At 46.1% G+C, this 16,848-nt stretch overlaps 1 protein-coding gene across 1 annotated transcript; it reads left to right on the top strand.

The window, feature by feature from the left end:
* Positions 1-2,467: 2,467 nt before the first annotated feature.
* On the top strand, positions 2,468-12,763 carry LOC311228413 (estrogen-related receptor gamma-like; the record flags this gene model as incomplete). Its single annotated transcript, XM_084314321.1, has 3 exons — positions 2,468-2,588; positions 4,371-4,640; positions 11,801-12,763. 3 exons carry the CDS (start codon positions 2,468-2,470, stop codon positions 12,043-12,045), a joined length of 636 nt encoding a protein of 211 aa, XP_084170447.1. The 3' UTR covers positions 12,046-12,763.
* Positions 12,764-16,848: the final 4,085 nt, after the last annotated feature.

The raw sequence follows: 16,848 nt of genomic DNA, 5'->3' as shown, positions 1-16,848 counted from the left end.
CATGACAAATGGTTAACCCTTTCACAACCCTTTCACTGCCACACAACAAATGGTTAACCCTTTCACAACCACACTACAGAAGGTTAACCCTTTCACTACCACACTACAGAAGGTTAACCATTTCACTGCCACACTACAGACGGTTAACCCTTTCACTACCACACTACAGAAGGTTAACCTTTCACTACCACACTACACAGAAGGTTAACCTTTCACTACCACACTACAGAAGGTTAACCTTTCACTACCACACTACAGAAGGTTAACCTTTCACTACCACACTACAGACGGTTAACCCTTACACAACCACACTACAGAAGGTTAACCCTTTCACTACCACATTACAGAAGGTTAACCGTCTGTAGTGTGGTAGTGAAAGGTTAACCGTCTGTAGTGTGGTAGTGAAAGGTTAACCGTCTGTAGTGTGGTAGTGAAAGGTTAACCTTCTGTAGTGTGGTAGTGAAAGGTTAACCTTCTGTAGTGTGGTAGTGAAAGGGTTAAGCTGACATTGGCGACACAACAACAGTAGCCGCTAGTTTTTCAACCTAAAGCGCCTCGTTGCCCTCGAGACCCCCCCAGCCCCCCCCCCCCCCCCCCCCCCCCCCAATCTTTGTCTCCAGTCTTTATGGACACACTGACATTGTGAAGCGGAGACTTAGAGGCCGGTATATATGGGCCTGTATAATCTGTCAATATATACGGGTGGAGGTGTGACAATATAGGCAGACACACACACGCTAACACACATAACTACACGCACACACTCATATAGACACACAGAAAACTACACACACACATGACACACGCACACGCACGCACAACAAAATACACTTTCGTCTTTTGCCCCACGATCGATCGTCCAATGCCGGAATACTGATCCCTATCGACCAATGAAATTGTCCACAGTCTGCGTTTCCAATCAATCAGGGACAGATAAGAGTGAAATGGGCGCCAGGGGGGCGTTCCCATGGCGACTGTAACAGATAACAACCACCACTGGCGTCAAAAAAAATGCCCCCTCACCTCCCCCCCCCCCCCCCCTCCTCTCTCTCTATAAAATGAATCATCTGATCTTTAATTATAGTGTGTATGTGTGTGTGTGTTTGTGTCTGCGTTTGTGTGTATGCATGTGCGTGTGGTTGAAATCATACTCTCCTGTGGTGTGTAACTGTCAATCAAAAAGGGGCGTGTCGTGCAGAAGACAGTTAAATTTGCGACCATATTTGACCCGTCTTTAACCCTTTGTGCTCCTGTATTGATGTGTGGTTTCCCCTGGCTGTGGTCCATTCTTATCAGTGGGTGTGGGTCCCACGGTTACCCTACAGATGTCATTCAGATCATGGTTTCGGGATTGGAATTGATCGGTTAAAGGGGCAGTTCGCTCAAAACACATAAAAAGAACATGTTCCACCTGGAGTGCTTATCTCCATCCAGATTGTTTTTTTTATTTGCAGCACAGAGAGGTCGGCCATCAGTCCAATACAACGAAGGACAATGGGCCTTCCTTTGTGCTGCTACAAATTAGAAAATTACATTTAAAAGAATCAACAGCAAATGTGACTTTCCCAGAAATCATGATACGGTTACTCAAGATAATCCACAACGCCTTGCACGTCTGGTTTCACTCTGAAGGAGATGCAGCGTGTGTCCAAACGTTAGTCGCTCGCCACTTTATTAAAACGATATTTGAGTGAATTGTGCATTCCAGTATCTTCTTTAGGGTCAGTCTTTTTTTGTTTGTTAAAATAAGTGGTCTATGTGGTCAGTGACATGAGTCTCCCAGTCCCTCCACTCTGCAGAAAAGACATATTTTGGTATTCTCACTTTATCCATTCAGGAGAGAGAACTCCACACTGCGAAAATGGTCTGACAAAAATAAGAACTAAAAACTAGTTTTAACCAAATGTGTGCTTGAAACAAGTAAAATAACATGCCAGGGCAGTAAGCTCATTTGACTCTGCAAGATTTCTTGAAATAAGTCAAAAAGAACCTCTAAGGTTCTCTCTCCTGATTATTGCTATTTTGTGTTTACTGCAGAGCAGAGCGACCCACGTTACTGACCATGCACTCTATATCAGTGATGGCTATCAGAATGTAGAGCTATCCAACACTTATTTTAACAAAATAATACCACTTACAGCACCTTACAAATATGTTATCATATTATTATTATCGCCATGAATTGATTTAATCATCAGCAGCATCATCATCATGGCATGTCACACACACTACCTCCCTGCGAGCCTCTGAGCGTCATCTGATCTGAATACGAGAAAAAGAAAGAGAAGACAGAGAGGGAGGGCGGGGCTTAGTAAGAGATGTGATTGGGCCAGCCAATTGTCAGTATAGAACATTAACAAATGGGCCACTGCCCCTGCTTTATGGGCCGGTCGTCGACCAAACTTTAAAAAAAATCTTTTATAAATCAAATTATATCAGCCTCAAGGTGCGTCGGCCTGCCGGGAAAATGCCGGTTCTGCCAGATGACCAGTCCAGCCGTGCCTGTGGCCAAGAGACCCATTCCTGTTCTATTGTTCTATTCAACTACGGAGTGGCTGAAACACAAGGGCAGCACGGTGGCACAGTGGGTAGCACTGCTGCCTCACAGCGAGAAAGAAGGTCCTGGGTTCCAACCCTTTCTGGGGCCTTTCTGTGTGGAGTGTGCGTGTTCTCCCCGTGTTCGCGTGGGTTTCCTCCAGGTACTCCAGTTTCCTCCCACACCATAAAGACATAACATAAGATAAGATAATCCTTTATTGATCCCCTTGGGGGAAATTTGGGTGTCAAAGCAGCATGGGGGGGGGGGGATATAGGGTGGGGGGATGCATAGCTTCACAATACAAATACAATATAGTAATATAAAAAGTAGAAACACAAGATAGTCCAGTGATATGAGTCTCTAGTGCAAAGAGACAAGATAGTCGGTACGGTGATGTGAGTCTCTAGTTCTCAATGCATGTTAGGCAGGACTACAGATGAAAACTAGCTCGTTAGCTAATTCATTCATCTGGCACATTTACATTGATGTGGAAACTGAAGATGTTAATGTAAACTGTCCCTGGGTAAAACATCCCTCTCCCTGGCAGACCAGATGTTGATCCATCTCTCTCTCCTCTCCCAGGCTTCCCTCCCTCTCCCTGGCAGACCAGATGTTGATCCATCTCCACCTCTCTCTCCTCTCCCAGGCTTCCCCTCCCTCTCCCTGGCAGACCAGATGTTGATACATCTCCATCTCTCTCTCCTCTCCCAGGCTTCCCCTCCCTCTCCCTGGCAGACCAGATGTTGATACCTCTCCATCTCTCTCTCCTCTCCCAGGCTTCCCCTCCCTCTCCCTGGCAGACCAGATGTTGATCCATCTCTCTCTCCTCTCCCAGGCTTCCCCTCCCTCTCCCTGGCAGACCAGATGTTGATCCACCTCTCTCTCCTCTCCCAGGCTTCCCCTCCCTCTCCCTGGCAGACCAGATGTTGATCCATCTCTCTCTCCTCTCCCAGGCTTCCCCTCCCTCTCCCTGGCAGACCAGATGTTGATACCTCTCCACCTCTCTCTCCTCTCCCAGGCTTCCCCTCCCTCTCCCTGGCAGACCAGATGTTGATCCATCTCTCTCTCCTCTCCCAGGCTTCCCCTCCCTCTCCCTGGCAGACCAGATGTTGATCCATCTCTCTCTCCTCTCCCAGGCTTCCCCTCCCTCTCCCTGGCAGACCAGATGTTGATCCACCTCTCTCTCCTCTCCCAGGCTTCCCCTCCCTCTCCCTGGCAGACCAGATGTTGATCCATCTCTCTCTCCTCTCCCAGGCTTCCCCTCCCTCTCCCTGGCAGACCAGATGTTGATACCTCTCCACCTCTCTCTCCTCTCCCAGGCTTCCCCTCCCTCTCCCTGGCAGACCAGATGTTGATCCATCTCTCTCTCCTCTCCCAGGCTTCCCCTCCCTCTCCCTGGCAGACCAGATGTTGATCCATCTCTCCACCTCTCTCTCCTCTCCCAGGCTTCCCCTCCCTCTCCCTGGCAGACCAGATGTTGATACCTCTCCACCTCTCTCTCCTCTCCCAGGCTTCCCCTCCCTCTCCCTGGCAGACCAGATGTTGATCCACCTCTCTCTCCTCTCCCAGGCTTCCCCTCCCTCTCCCTGGCAGACCAGATGTTGATCCATCTCTCCACCTCTCTCTCCTCTCCCAGGCTTCCCCTCCCTCTCCCTGGCAGACCAGATGTTGATACCTCTCCACCTCTCTCTCCTCTCCCAGGCTTCCCCTCCCTCTCCCTGGCAGACCAGATGTTGATACCTCTCCACCTCTCTCTCCTCTCCCAGGCTTCCCCTCCCTCTCCCTGGCAGACCAGATGTTGATCCATCTCCATCTCTCTCTCCTCTCCCAGGCTTCCCCTCCCTCTCCCTGGCAGACCAGATGAGTCTGCTGCAGAGCGGCTGGATGGAGATCCTGATCATGCGCGTGGTGTTCCGCTCGCTGGCCCTGGATGACAAGCTGGTCTACGCCGAGGACTACATCATGGACGAGGAGCAGTCCAAGCTCGCCGGCCTGCTGGACCTCAACAACGCCATCCTGCAGCTGGTGAAGAGATACAAGGCCATGGCGCTGGAGAAGGAGGAGTTTGTGGTCCTCAAAGCCATAGCGCTCGCTAACTCAGGTAATAATAATAATAATAAATAACAACTGTATTTGTATAGCACCTTTCATACAGGGGATTGCAGTTCAAAGTGCTTTACATCAGTAAGAAATAAGACATCAAATTTAAAAGATGCACTGAAGACATTTTTTCAACGGGGTGGTACCACACCCCAGGTGACGTTCAGCGTGTGTCGTGGGGGGGGGGGGGGGGGGGGGGGGGGGGCGGGGGGCATTGATATGCTCAAAGGAGGCTGTTGAGATCAGAGGTTCTGTGTAGGATTGTTAGTAACTGTCTAACTGTACATATGGCTGTTTACACTAGTAGCTGTTTACCTGCATATATAACTGTCTCCACCAGTGACTGTCTAGTTGCATATATATCTGTTCCCACTAGAGGGCGCTCTAGGCGGAGCCACCCAGGTACACCACCTTGTGGCGAGTATAAAAGCAAAGGTATACTCCCACTTCGTTCTCTCCCCCAATGTCTCTCAGTGAGAGAAGACCATGTATGTTACTGCTGCTCTTTCCATGTGAATAAAAAGGAACAACGCCAGTTAAGGCTCAAGATAGAAACCATGCCTCTTGACCACATTATTGTCGCCCTATAGCCGAATTCTGTTAACAGAGGCGCTAGTTTATTTTATTTATTATAATTTTGTTTATATCAGAGTTCACTTTTTAGCAAGGAAAATGTTAACTTTTTGTAACGTTTAATTTATACACAGACACTAGTAAAAAGTAAAATGAGTAAAATTCTGAATCCAGAAAAAGATTTTATTAGACCTACCCATTTTTAGAAGCCTTCCTTTGACACACACAACACTGACAGACTTAATTGACCAAATAAACTGCACACTGTAATAACAGTGTTAAACAAGGGTGCAGATAATAATAACAACAACAACAACAACAACAACAACAACAACAACAATAATAATAATAATAATAATAATAATAATAATAAAACTTTATTTGTATAGCACCTTTCATACAGAAACTGCAGCTCAAAGTGCTTCACAACAGAAAGAAAAACAGGCATAAAATGAGCACATAAAGTGCAGACATATCAAATCAGTTTTTTTACAGTGCAATAAAATAGTTCTGGATTACTGTTCAACAGTTTAAAGTCGTCTTTACCTTCTCTGTTTGGTATCCACAGTTTATAACCTGATGGTCTTCTTCCCTCTTGTTTGATACCCACTTTGACCCTTCGAACCTCCCACTCAGGGCAAACCTCCCTCTCAGGGCGCAGTTCCCTCTCTCTAGGCCTGGGTCCTCACTGTACACAAATTGGCCTACCGTGAACACCAGAAGGCCTACTCAAAATCCCTCAGTCTGGCACGGTCCCAGTACTACTCCTCCATCATAAATGACAGTCCTGGAAACTCCAAGCAACTATTCTCCACCATCAACCACCTCCTCAAACCCCAAATATCACCTCACGCCGACTCTTCTGAGGAACAGTGTAGCAACTTTGCCACCTTCTTGAGGACCAAAGTTGACACCATCCGCTCCCTCCTCTCTAGCCCCTCTGCCCCTCCAGTCCAAACAGTTGAACCACAGCCGGCGACTACTCAACCTCTCTGCTGCTTTTCAATCATCACACAGCGAGAGGTTGAGGAAATCGTCAGGAAAATGAAGCCTTCCACTTGTATCCTGGACCCCTTTCCCTCAGCCCTGGTGAAATACAATATTGTCTCATCACCAAGGTCATAAACCTCTCTCTCCAGGCTGGCCATGTCCCCTCTGCCCTTAAAACTGCAGTCATAAAACCACTAATTAAAAAACCCTCCCTAGACTCGGAAATCTTGGCCAACTACAGACCTATATCCAACCTCCCATTCCTGTCCAAGGTGCTGGAGAAGGTACAGTAGTTGCCGCTCAGCTTCAGGACCACCTAAACTCGAACCAACTTCTCGAGAAGTTCCAGTCAGGTTTCCGCTCTGGCCACAGCACCGAAACTGCCCTGGTCAGGGTCACCAACGACCTACTGATGACGGCTGATGCTGGCTCTCCTTCCCTCCTCATCCTCCTTGACCTCACAGCAGCTTTCGACACCGTCGATCATGACATCCTCCTCCACCGGCTTCAATCCACCATCAGACTTTCAGACTCTGTCCTTGATTGGTTCAGATCTTACCTCACCGGAAGAACGGAGTATGTCTCCTTGGGAGAGGCAGGGTCTGACACCCATCATGTCACCTGTGGTGTCCCACAAGGATCAGTCCTCGGCCCCACCCTATTCACCCTCTACATGCTCCCCCCCTTGGCTCTGTCATCAGCCGGCATGGAATATCATTCCACTGCTACGCTGATGACACCCAACTCTACCTAAAAATAAACCCCACCCCATCCACAGTTCTGCCATCTTCCACTCTGACCACCTGCCTGGAGGAGACCAAGGCGTGGATGAAGCACAACTTCTTACAGTTAAACAGTTCTAAAACTGAAGCCATTATCATTGGCACCCCACACCAGGTTCGTTCATCCACCATCACCACCATCACCTTTTCCGGCCAAAACATCACCCTGTCACCAACAATAACCAACCTAGGGGTAAAAATGGACCCTCACCTGACCTTTGAGGCGCACATAAATCAATTATACAAAAACTCTTTCTACCACCTTTGGAACATCGCCAAACTTCGCCCCTCACTCACTCTGTCAGATGCCGAAAAGCTCATCCACGCCTTTGTTTCCTCCAGGCTGGATTACTGCAACGCACTCCTCATCGGGATCCCTAGCAAGAACACCCAAAGGCTACAATGTATCCAAAACAGTGCTGCTAGGATCCTGATGAGAGTGCGGAAATACCACCACATCACCCCCATCCTCAAGTCCCTTCACTGGCTCCCTGTCTCACTCAGGATTGAGTTCAAAGTCTCCCTGCTCACCCACAAATGCCTCTACGGAAATGCCCCCCTATACCTCAAAGAACTCATCACCCCTCACTCCTCCTCTCGACATCTCCGCTCTGGCCAGGCAAACCTCCTCCAGCACCCAAGGGCCCTCATTTATCAACGTGACGTACGCACAGATATGTGCGTAACCCGTGCGTACGATAATTTCTAAGCAAAGTGTGGGATTTATCAATTTGAACTTGTGCTTGACTTTGTGCGTATATTTAAGCACAGGTCGGACCATGCGTAGTTGGCGCCCGGTGGTAGAATATTTTTACAACGCGGAAATAAGCACTGACTGCGCTCCGCGTAACTCAACTTGTTATTATTTTGCGCATATATTGCAGAAATACGGGAACGTTTTGATTATATTTAAAAGGCTTTGCCATTGTTAAACGTAATAAGTGGAACCCCGAAGCTGTAAGCAGAATACAAGTCATATGAACACCCACGATATAAACGCATTGCAACGAGAACAGACAGAGGTTATTTGTTGAGTGTATGTGTATACAAAACCCTTGCAATAAATGTGTCTTAAATGAATGAAAAGCATACATGCTCTGGACACAGAGCATATATCGTGTGGGTGATATCATGACTTGTATTCTGTGTCAAAGCCTAAATCAAAACGTCCCCGTATTTCTGCAATCTATGCGCAAAATAATAACGAGTTGAGTTCTAACAAAGAACGTATTACATGCTGGTAGGCTGATAGAGTAAACTATGATATGAATATGAATATGATATGGTATAAAGGTATACTGGTCCGTCCGCGAGGATATCGAGGACTCGAGTTGGGGGACCCTGATGTAAACAAGACAAAAGTCTTTCTCTGGTCTGCATCCCCTTAACAATTGTGTGTATTGAGCCGTACTGTATTGTACCCATTCTGCAATCTGTTAAATAAAGTTTTCATTCATTCATTCATTCAGCCATTAAATGCAATTTGAGAATATAGGCTAAAGCGACGGCCTATAGCCTATACATATTATTTAATGTTTTCATAAGCGTAAAGATACAACAGCTAGATTAATGATCAAGTTAGTTTACTGTATGCAGGCTTCGCAGGGCTGTGTGTTATTATATGCGCAAGTTACTGTTGCATAATGTAGGCTATGGGCTGGCTGCTATTATATGTACTTCATATAGGCTGCCTAATACCAACAACAAAATAGATTGTATCATATGCCTCTACACACATTATATTATACACATCATATTATATCTTGGTTCGGCAGCGCCTCTGTGAACAATCTCTCAGAGTTTGCTCCATCAGTAATCAGTAATGTGAACGGGATTCCACTTGGTCAATGTACAGATAATCTGCGATGCGCATTTTGGCTGATAATGTGCCGGTGGCCGGAGTCTCATTCATATTCACTTAAATGCAGATCATAGTTATCCACTGAAGCCATATGACTCTGACCAGAACGGGCTCATGACGAGCGCACATAATAGGCATTAGAGCGCAGAGTTGTCTGTGAACTTGGCAACTTCATTGGATTTATTTATTCTCTAAAAATATCTATAATCATACGATTAAATATTGTTTAAAATAAAACGCTAAATACTACTGTGTGTCATGTTTCCAAATAAGATTGTTTACAACGGGAAATGCCGTATACGTTCAATTTGTTGGTTGGACCTCGGTGATCAATCTCGCTCTCAGTGAAGTCTCTCAGAGTTCGCTCGGGTTAGTCCACTTTTCCACATTTCATGGGGGTGTTCCATTACCGTATATGGTTAATCGGGGCGGTTCTGGTATGCAAATACTTAAAACAGTGCACGAGCTCAAACGTAGGATCAAAGTCATTTATCAAGACAGGTGTGCGTAGGACCTGTGTACGCACGTGTGATAAGTCCCCTTTTTTTTTTGCGTGCACACATTCTAAATTCTGTGCTTACGTATGAAAATAGAATACTTTCTGAGAAAAATTGATAAATGAGGGCCCAGGCTTTTTGCTCTTCCGCTCCCAGTCTGTAGAATGCTCTCCCTGACCATAGAACACTAGATAGCTTAAGGAGGAGTCACCAGCGTCACTGAACCGCCGCCATCTTGCTCCAGTCAGCCTTGAGTGAGAGTGAGTGAGCTGCACAGACAAAAATACTCATAACTCGCTGAAATATTGACGGATTTACAAACGGGTTGGTTTGCTATAAACATCAAAGATGTAGTTATGATACTATATTTTTTAAAGATGTTTTTTTTTACAAACCGCTTGAATCATAGCCACGTTAATAATGCTTGTAATAAACCAAACCGTTTGTAAATCCGTCAATATTTCAGCGAGTTATGAGTATTTTTGTCTGTGCAGCTCACTCACTCTCACTCAAGGCTGACTGGGGTAAGATGGCGGCGGTTCAGTGACGTCGCTCTCCATTGGCCGGCAGCGCGGGTAAGCTATCTAGTGTTCTATATATATCTATGTCCCTGACTACCTGAGAGCACCACAGACTGTGGATGCTTTCAAGAAAGGCCTCAAAACTCACCTTTTTAGTAGAACCTTCTGTTGACTTTTTTATAAAACATTTTGCTCGACACATTTTATGTTCTTTTACCAATTTCTTTTATCAGTTTTATTTATTCTATGTTTCTCTATGTTATTCTATGTTTAGTCTTGCCTATTTTTATATTCTTTCTTTCCTTTATTATCGCTAGTTTTTAAGTTCTTTTAACTGTAGCGCTTTGAGATTTGCCCCGCAACTGTAAAGCGCATTACAAATAGAATCTATTATTATTATTATTACACAGTTTTAAAGCTTGACAATCTTTCTTGTTTGATACCCACACAGTTTAATACCTGAAAGTTTTGAATCTGTAATAAAAAGCAATAGACAGAGTAAACAGTATACACAAGGTGCAGTAATAGTATACACCTATACGTTGTAGTATGAGCTCCAGCGATCAGAGACAGGGCTATGTGTTATGTGTCGGTGGTGGTTTTGTCGTCATGACGTGGAACAATGATGTGGTTGTTTTTTACTGATTATGAAAATATATAAGGAAGAATACTGGGATGTTTTTTTTGCTCATTGTACTGTCTCCCTCCCTAAAATGTGTTTTATTTAATAAAAGAAATTACTATTTTTGTTTAGATTATATATTAAATTAGATTATTAGATCATATATTGTAACTATTTATTGTAGGGAAAATATAACTGAGAGGGCATACATACCCTCATCTCGCACCTTGTTTCCCATATGCATATGTCCAGAGTTAATTATATTGATTTGTTATATTGTTTACACTGCTTTTTTACTACCTGTACCTCCCCTCCCACATGCTGCTATGATGCCTGATTTTCCCCAAGGGGATCAATAAAGGAATATCTTATCTTATCGCTGATAACAAACTATCATTACACATGGGCAAAACAGAGTCCATTCTCTTTGGATCAAATAACAAACTCAGCAAGACCGACGGCTTCTCAGTTACAGTGGGTGACAATATTGTCACAAGGAAAGATGAAATTACCTACCTGGGTTCCATCCTAGAGGCAAATCTTTCCTGTGACAAAATGGCATCCAAGGTAATAAAAAAAGTCAACCAACGAACTAGATTCTTGTACCGGATCTCCTCTCTGGTAAACAAGAATACCCTGAAGACTCTGGCAGGAGCACTCATTCAGGGGTACTACGACTATGCTTGCACCTCATGGTACCAAAGCACCTCAAAGGCGCTAAAAACAAGATTACAAACATCTCAAAACAAACTGGTCAGACTACTGCTTGACCTGACTCCTAGAACCCACCTCACCCCAGCCCACTTTGACAACCTAGGATGGCTTAGAGTAGACGACAGAGTACAGCAACTTGAAATGGGCCTGGTCTACAAGATACACTACGCGACCAAGGTACCCATGTACATGTCAAAATACTTCCCAAAGGTCAGTGAATACCACGATCACAGCACCAGAGGGAGCTCCACAAATCATGTTAAACCCAGATTCGGCTCAAACAAGGGACTAAACACGTTTAGCAATTATGCCACATCAATGTGGAACGCCCTACCCACAGCTGTAAAGGAATGCGAGTCCCTACCCACCTTCAAAACCGCTTTAACCCTTTCACTGCCACACGACAACCGGTTAACTTTCACTGTGACAATACAGAAGGTTAGCCCTTTACTATCACACAACCGACGGCGGTGCTCCATCATTAGCATCATTAGGGCTAACCTTCTGTCGTGTGGCAGTGAAAGGGTCAAAGAGCACCTACGGGAGGCCGCAATTGGAAACTGGCCGCGGTAAATCACTCCCTCTTCTGTCCTCTCCCCAGACTCCATGCAGATCGAGGACACGGAGGCGGTGCAGAGGCTGCAGGACGTCCTCCACGGAGCGCTGCAGGACCACGAGAGCAGCCGGCACGCGGATGACCCGCGGCGCTCCGGCAAGCTCATCATGACCCTGCCGCTGCTGCGCCAGACGGCCGCGCGCGCCGTGCAGCACTTCTGTAGCATCAAGCAGGACGGCCGCGTACCCATGCACAAACTGTTCCTGGAGCTGCTGGAGGCCAAGGCCTGACTCCACTCCACACACAGACAGACAGGCAGCCGTTACCTTCGTCTGGGCCCGACTCCACGCCACACACAGACAGACAGGCAGCCGTTACCTTCGTCTGGGCCCGACTCCACGCCACACACAGACAGACAGGCAGCCGTTACCTTCGTCTGGGCCCGACTCCACACCACACACAGACAGGCAGGCAGCCGTTACCTTCGTCTGGGCCCGACTCCACGCCACACACAGACAGACAGGCAGCCGTTACCTTCGTCTGGGCCCGACTCCACACCACACACAGACAGACAGGCAGCCGTTACCTTCGTCTGGGCCCGACTCCACACCACACACAGACAGACAGGCAGCCGTTACCTTCGTCTGGGCCCGACTCCACACCACACACAGACAGGCAGGCAGCCGTTACCTTCGTCTGGGCCCGACTCCACACCACACACAGACAGACAGGCAGCCGTTACCTTCGTCTGGGCCCGACTCCACACCACACACAGACAGACAGGCAGCCGTTACCTTTGTCTGGGCCCTGCTCCACGCCACACACAGACAGACAGGCAGCCGTTACCTTCGTCTGGGCCCGACTCCACTCCACACACAGACAGACAGCCGTTACCTTCGTCTGGGCCCGACTCCACGCCACACACAGACAGGCAGCCGTTACCTTCGTCTGGGCCCGACTCCACGCCACACACAGACAGGCAGCCGTTACCTTCGTCTGGGCCCGACTCCACTCCACACACAGACAGACAGGCAGCCGTTACCTTCGTCTGGGCCCGACTCCACACCACACACAGACAGCCGTTACCTTCGTCTGGGCCCGACTCCACTCCACACACACAGACAGACAGGCAGCCGGCCGTTACCTTCGTCTGGGCCCGACTCCACTCCACACACAGACAGACAGGCAGCCGTTACCTTCGTCTGGGCCCGACTCCACGCCACACACAGACAGACAGCCGTTACCTTCGTCTGGGCCCGACTCCACACCACACACAGACAGGCAGCCGTTACCTTCGTCTGGGCCCGACTCCACTCCACACACAGACAGCCGTTACCTTCGTCTGGGCCCGACTCCACTCCACACACAGACAGGCAGCCGTTACCTTCGTCTGGGCCCGACTCCACGCCACACACAGACAGACAGCCGTTACCTTCGTCTGGGCCCGACTCCACGCCACACACAGACAGACAGGCAGCCGTTACCTTGGGGGGGGGGGGGGGGGGGGGGGGGGGTTAGAGGTGTCACAAAATGGCGGCTTAGACACCATTTTCTTTGTCCATTTCTGTTTCTCGCATTGATGGATGATAAAAGTTTTGAATCTTTGAATTTCCAGGAAGTATAATCCTTATGTAATGTGTTGAGTGAACAGGCAAAGTGGGGGAATCTGTTTTAGCAGCACGCGCCTCTCTCTCTCCCACTCGCTCAACCCGAGGTCAGAGCGGGAGAGAGAGAGAGAGAGAGAGAGAGAGAGAGAGAGAGCGGGAACGGGACTCATTCGGGACTGGGGTTCGACGAGCAGTCGAGTGTTCTGAAGATAAAAGGACATCATTGTCATCTTCGGTGTTTGTGTGATGTTCTTTTCCGGAAAATCTGCATTGGCTCAACGCTCCTGACAAGGAGCAGCGGGAGAAGGAAGAAGAAGAAGATAGTCCAACATTTCAAACAACCAGAAGAAGAACCAGAAGAAGAACCGCCTTTTAGAGAAATCTACAATTATGCCTATATGTAGGGCTTCTTAAGTCAAAAAAACACCTGATACTTGAAGATCCGTACGGATTATTCCATATGTAACCCTTCTTGAAGCCTGTTGGTTTGCATTCTAGTGCTTTTAGGGGAGAGTTGTATTATTTTTTCTTCTGTTTTTGTATAGAAAAAAAGTGGACTTGGACTTTGGTAAAGTCTTGCCAAAGAGCAGAGAGACTCTAATAGGGGATACCAGCAACATGTCCACATTAATGTACGGTGAACTCTAAGGCACCCGCTGAGAGCATATATTCCTGCTCTGTTATATATTGGGAAATATCTATACATTCATGATATGGGAAACATCCATAATATTGGAAAGCAGAGGAACATGTTGGGTTGACTAACAGTAGATTTTCAAAAGGAACACAGCGTGTCGTTAAAACCGTGCACACAATTTTACGCCGACATTTTTAGGAATCTATTTAAAAAATAAGTAACGCAGTGTGTTGTGCGCTGCAGCGTTCGAAAAGACTCACTGGCTTTCCTGTCACCCGTGTGCATGATTAGAAAATAAGGCACTTAATAAAAGAGAAGCTTCTCTCATCGTTTTTATTAAACAATTGACTGTGAAATCGCTGAGAATTGCACAAATATAATCGATACAAATGTTTGACGTGCATACAAAATCTATTGTAATAGGGAAACAATTATTAAAACACTAACTGGCATAATAACATCGTAGCCTATAGCCTTCAGACTATCCTGTGTTGATGTGGTGAAAGTATATTTAGACATTATTTAGTTGCCGTGGTCTACCCCCTGTTGTGTGGCGTGTGCGTTACACTATATAATAACAGTGTTGTGCAGAGAGGAGGCGCATCTGTTCACACCACGCTTTATGTTCCTCGGAAAATCTACCTGGAAGAGTCGAATTGACCATATTCACACAGCGGCCATTTTGTTCTTAACTCGTGCTCAGGTTGGGATTCCTTTCCACCCTGTCCCCACCTTGGAACAGTGTGGAAAGGAATCACAACCTGACATAAGAACAAAATGGCCCGCTGTGTGAATATGGTCACTAATAATTTTTTCCAGTGTCATGTAAAAAAAACAATGGCCTCTTGATGTTATTAGAATATTTCAGGGACAGAGAACTTAGTATATCTCACAATACACTTGTGAAACTAGTAAATCAATTATATTTATTTAACGTTGGCTTGATTGTGTCGTTTTAATTTTTAATTTTATTTACTAATGTGACACATTAAATGAAGAATAGAAGAATGCAATTACGGTAGATCATTTTGTAAAGATTTTTAAAACAATATCATTGTAAGATAATTACCTTTTTTACTAGCTACTCTGCTACACTTACGGCACTGATACCTGTATCATATCATGACATCCGAGACAAACTGATCATAAGTGGGGTAGGTAACTTGAAGAAATGGCAGATAATAACGCTGTAGACTTGTGTAGACTTCTAGATATAACTTATCCCAAATAAGCTGCCACATATTGTGAATTAGGGAGGCGTTACTGCCTCCTCATGGTACTATATCTCTATGTGTAGAATAAAATTGGTGCACTACTTTTTCCTTTTAGCCATAACGTCTGAGGAAACCGGTGGCGGTCTTCTGTTAATAATCTGTTAACTTCTTGTGTGTTTTGTGTGAATTATAGTTAACGTCTGCAAATGTTGTCTTTTTACGCACATGTTAGAAATGAAGGGATTAATAAACTCTGAAGGAATCTGCATTATGAAGTTGTTTCACACACAAAGTAAGAAAAGTCCAAGCTTTGCTCCTTTAGTGCACTGTATACTGTAAGAACAATAATGTGTATATTTTTGTGACAAAGTGTATCAGATGTGAACCCGGCAATATGGTGTGGAGACGGTTTAAATGTATTATGTACTTTCTGCTGTGTATATAACGTCCTATGGTTTAAATGTCTATATATGTACTTTCTCTGCTGTATATAATGTCCTCTGCCAACGGAGATGTTGTTGAAAGTTGATGCAATTGAAGCCTTGTTCAGACGAGATGTGCAGTGCTACCAACCTCAGGTGGATTCTTGGGCAATAAAGATGATCCCCAGTTTAAAAACTCCTTTAGTTTCAGTGTCCTTTTCATTTTTTTACCCCCCGTCGATGGCAAATTCAATGGGAGGTGGTCGGAGCGTTGACCTTTGACCTTTTCCGAGTGCTAGCACGACAGTGGTGAAGGATATCAGTGTTTCCAGCCATATCAACCCGCCATCTGCCGTGAAGTCTGCGTTGTGTTTGTTATTTGTCTCTTTATGTCTCTAAGTTGAACACACACACAGAGGAGATGTCTGTCTCAGCGCTTAGAGTTTAACACATTTAAACTAATATCTATATGTTATAACCAAAATGAAAACCAGTGATTTTCTTCAGTGGTAACAAAGATACTTGTGTTAAAGGCTTACGCCAGTGGTATGAAAATGGAACGGTTATCCTAATACTGTGAAATTGCAGAGGAATTTGTCTCAAACAAACATGTTCTGCGCTGGATTTATAGGTCAGACAAACGTCCATTTAGTGTCAAAATGTTCGGAACATCTTCAAATTGTAACATACAGTCCAATATTTACCTTGATATCTAACAATAGCCACACAGCAAAAAAGCTATAAATCTTTCATTGGCGTGAATGGAGTCTGCATCCTCTTGTTTAGCTCTAGTCTCCTAAAATGGGGGAGGGGGGGGGGGTACTAAACCCACCAATATGCCGTGCCTTATGTAGCTGTGACACGGACTTGGTGAGTCTCCCTCTGGAAGTGCCTGAAGGTTAAGAGAAGTGGGCTTGTGACCGGAGGGTCGCCGGTGTTGTGTAAATCCCTGGACTGGCAGGAAAATCTGGGTGGGCAGAGTGTCCTTGAGCAAAGCATTTAACCCCCAACTGTTCCTGTGGGGCTGCTCAGTGGAGATCAGCAGTAGTGACTGTGGCTGTAGGCCTACTGAGCAGCTGCCAGTGTAAACATGTAGTGTGAGCAGGCTGCTGCTGAAGAAGTGCATATAGACCTGTCCGCTGTCCACGTCAGACTCGGTGTGCGCGCAGGAAAGTAATCCTGGTCAGAACAACGGGGCAGACTACAATATATT

Source organism: Notolepis coatsorum (assembly GCF_963971535.1).
Source record: "Notolepis coatsorum genome assembly, chromosome: 5".
In the NCBI taxonomy this organism is placed as follows: domain Eukaryota; kingdom Metazoa; phylum Chordata; class Actinopteri; order Aulopiformes; family Paralepididae; genus Notolepis; species Notolepis coatsorum.
The sequence above is the reverse complement of the archived record's forward strand: the minus strand, read 5'-3'. Positions and strand labels throughout refer to the sequence as shown.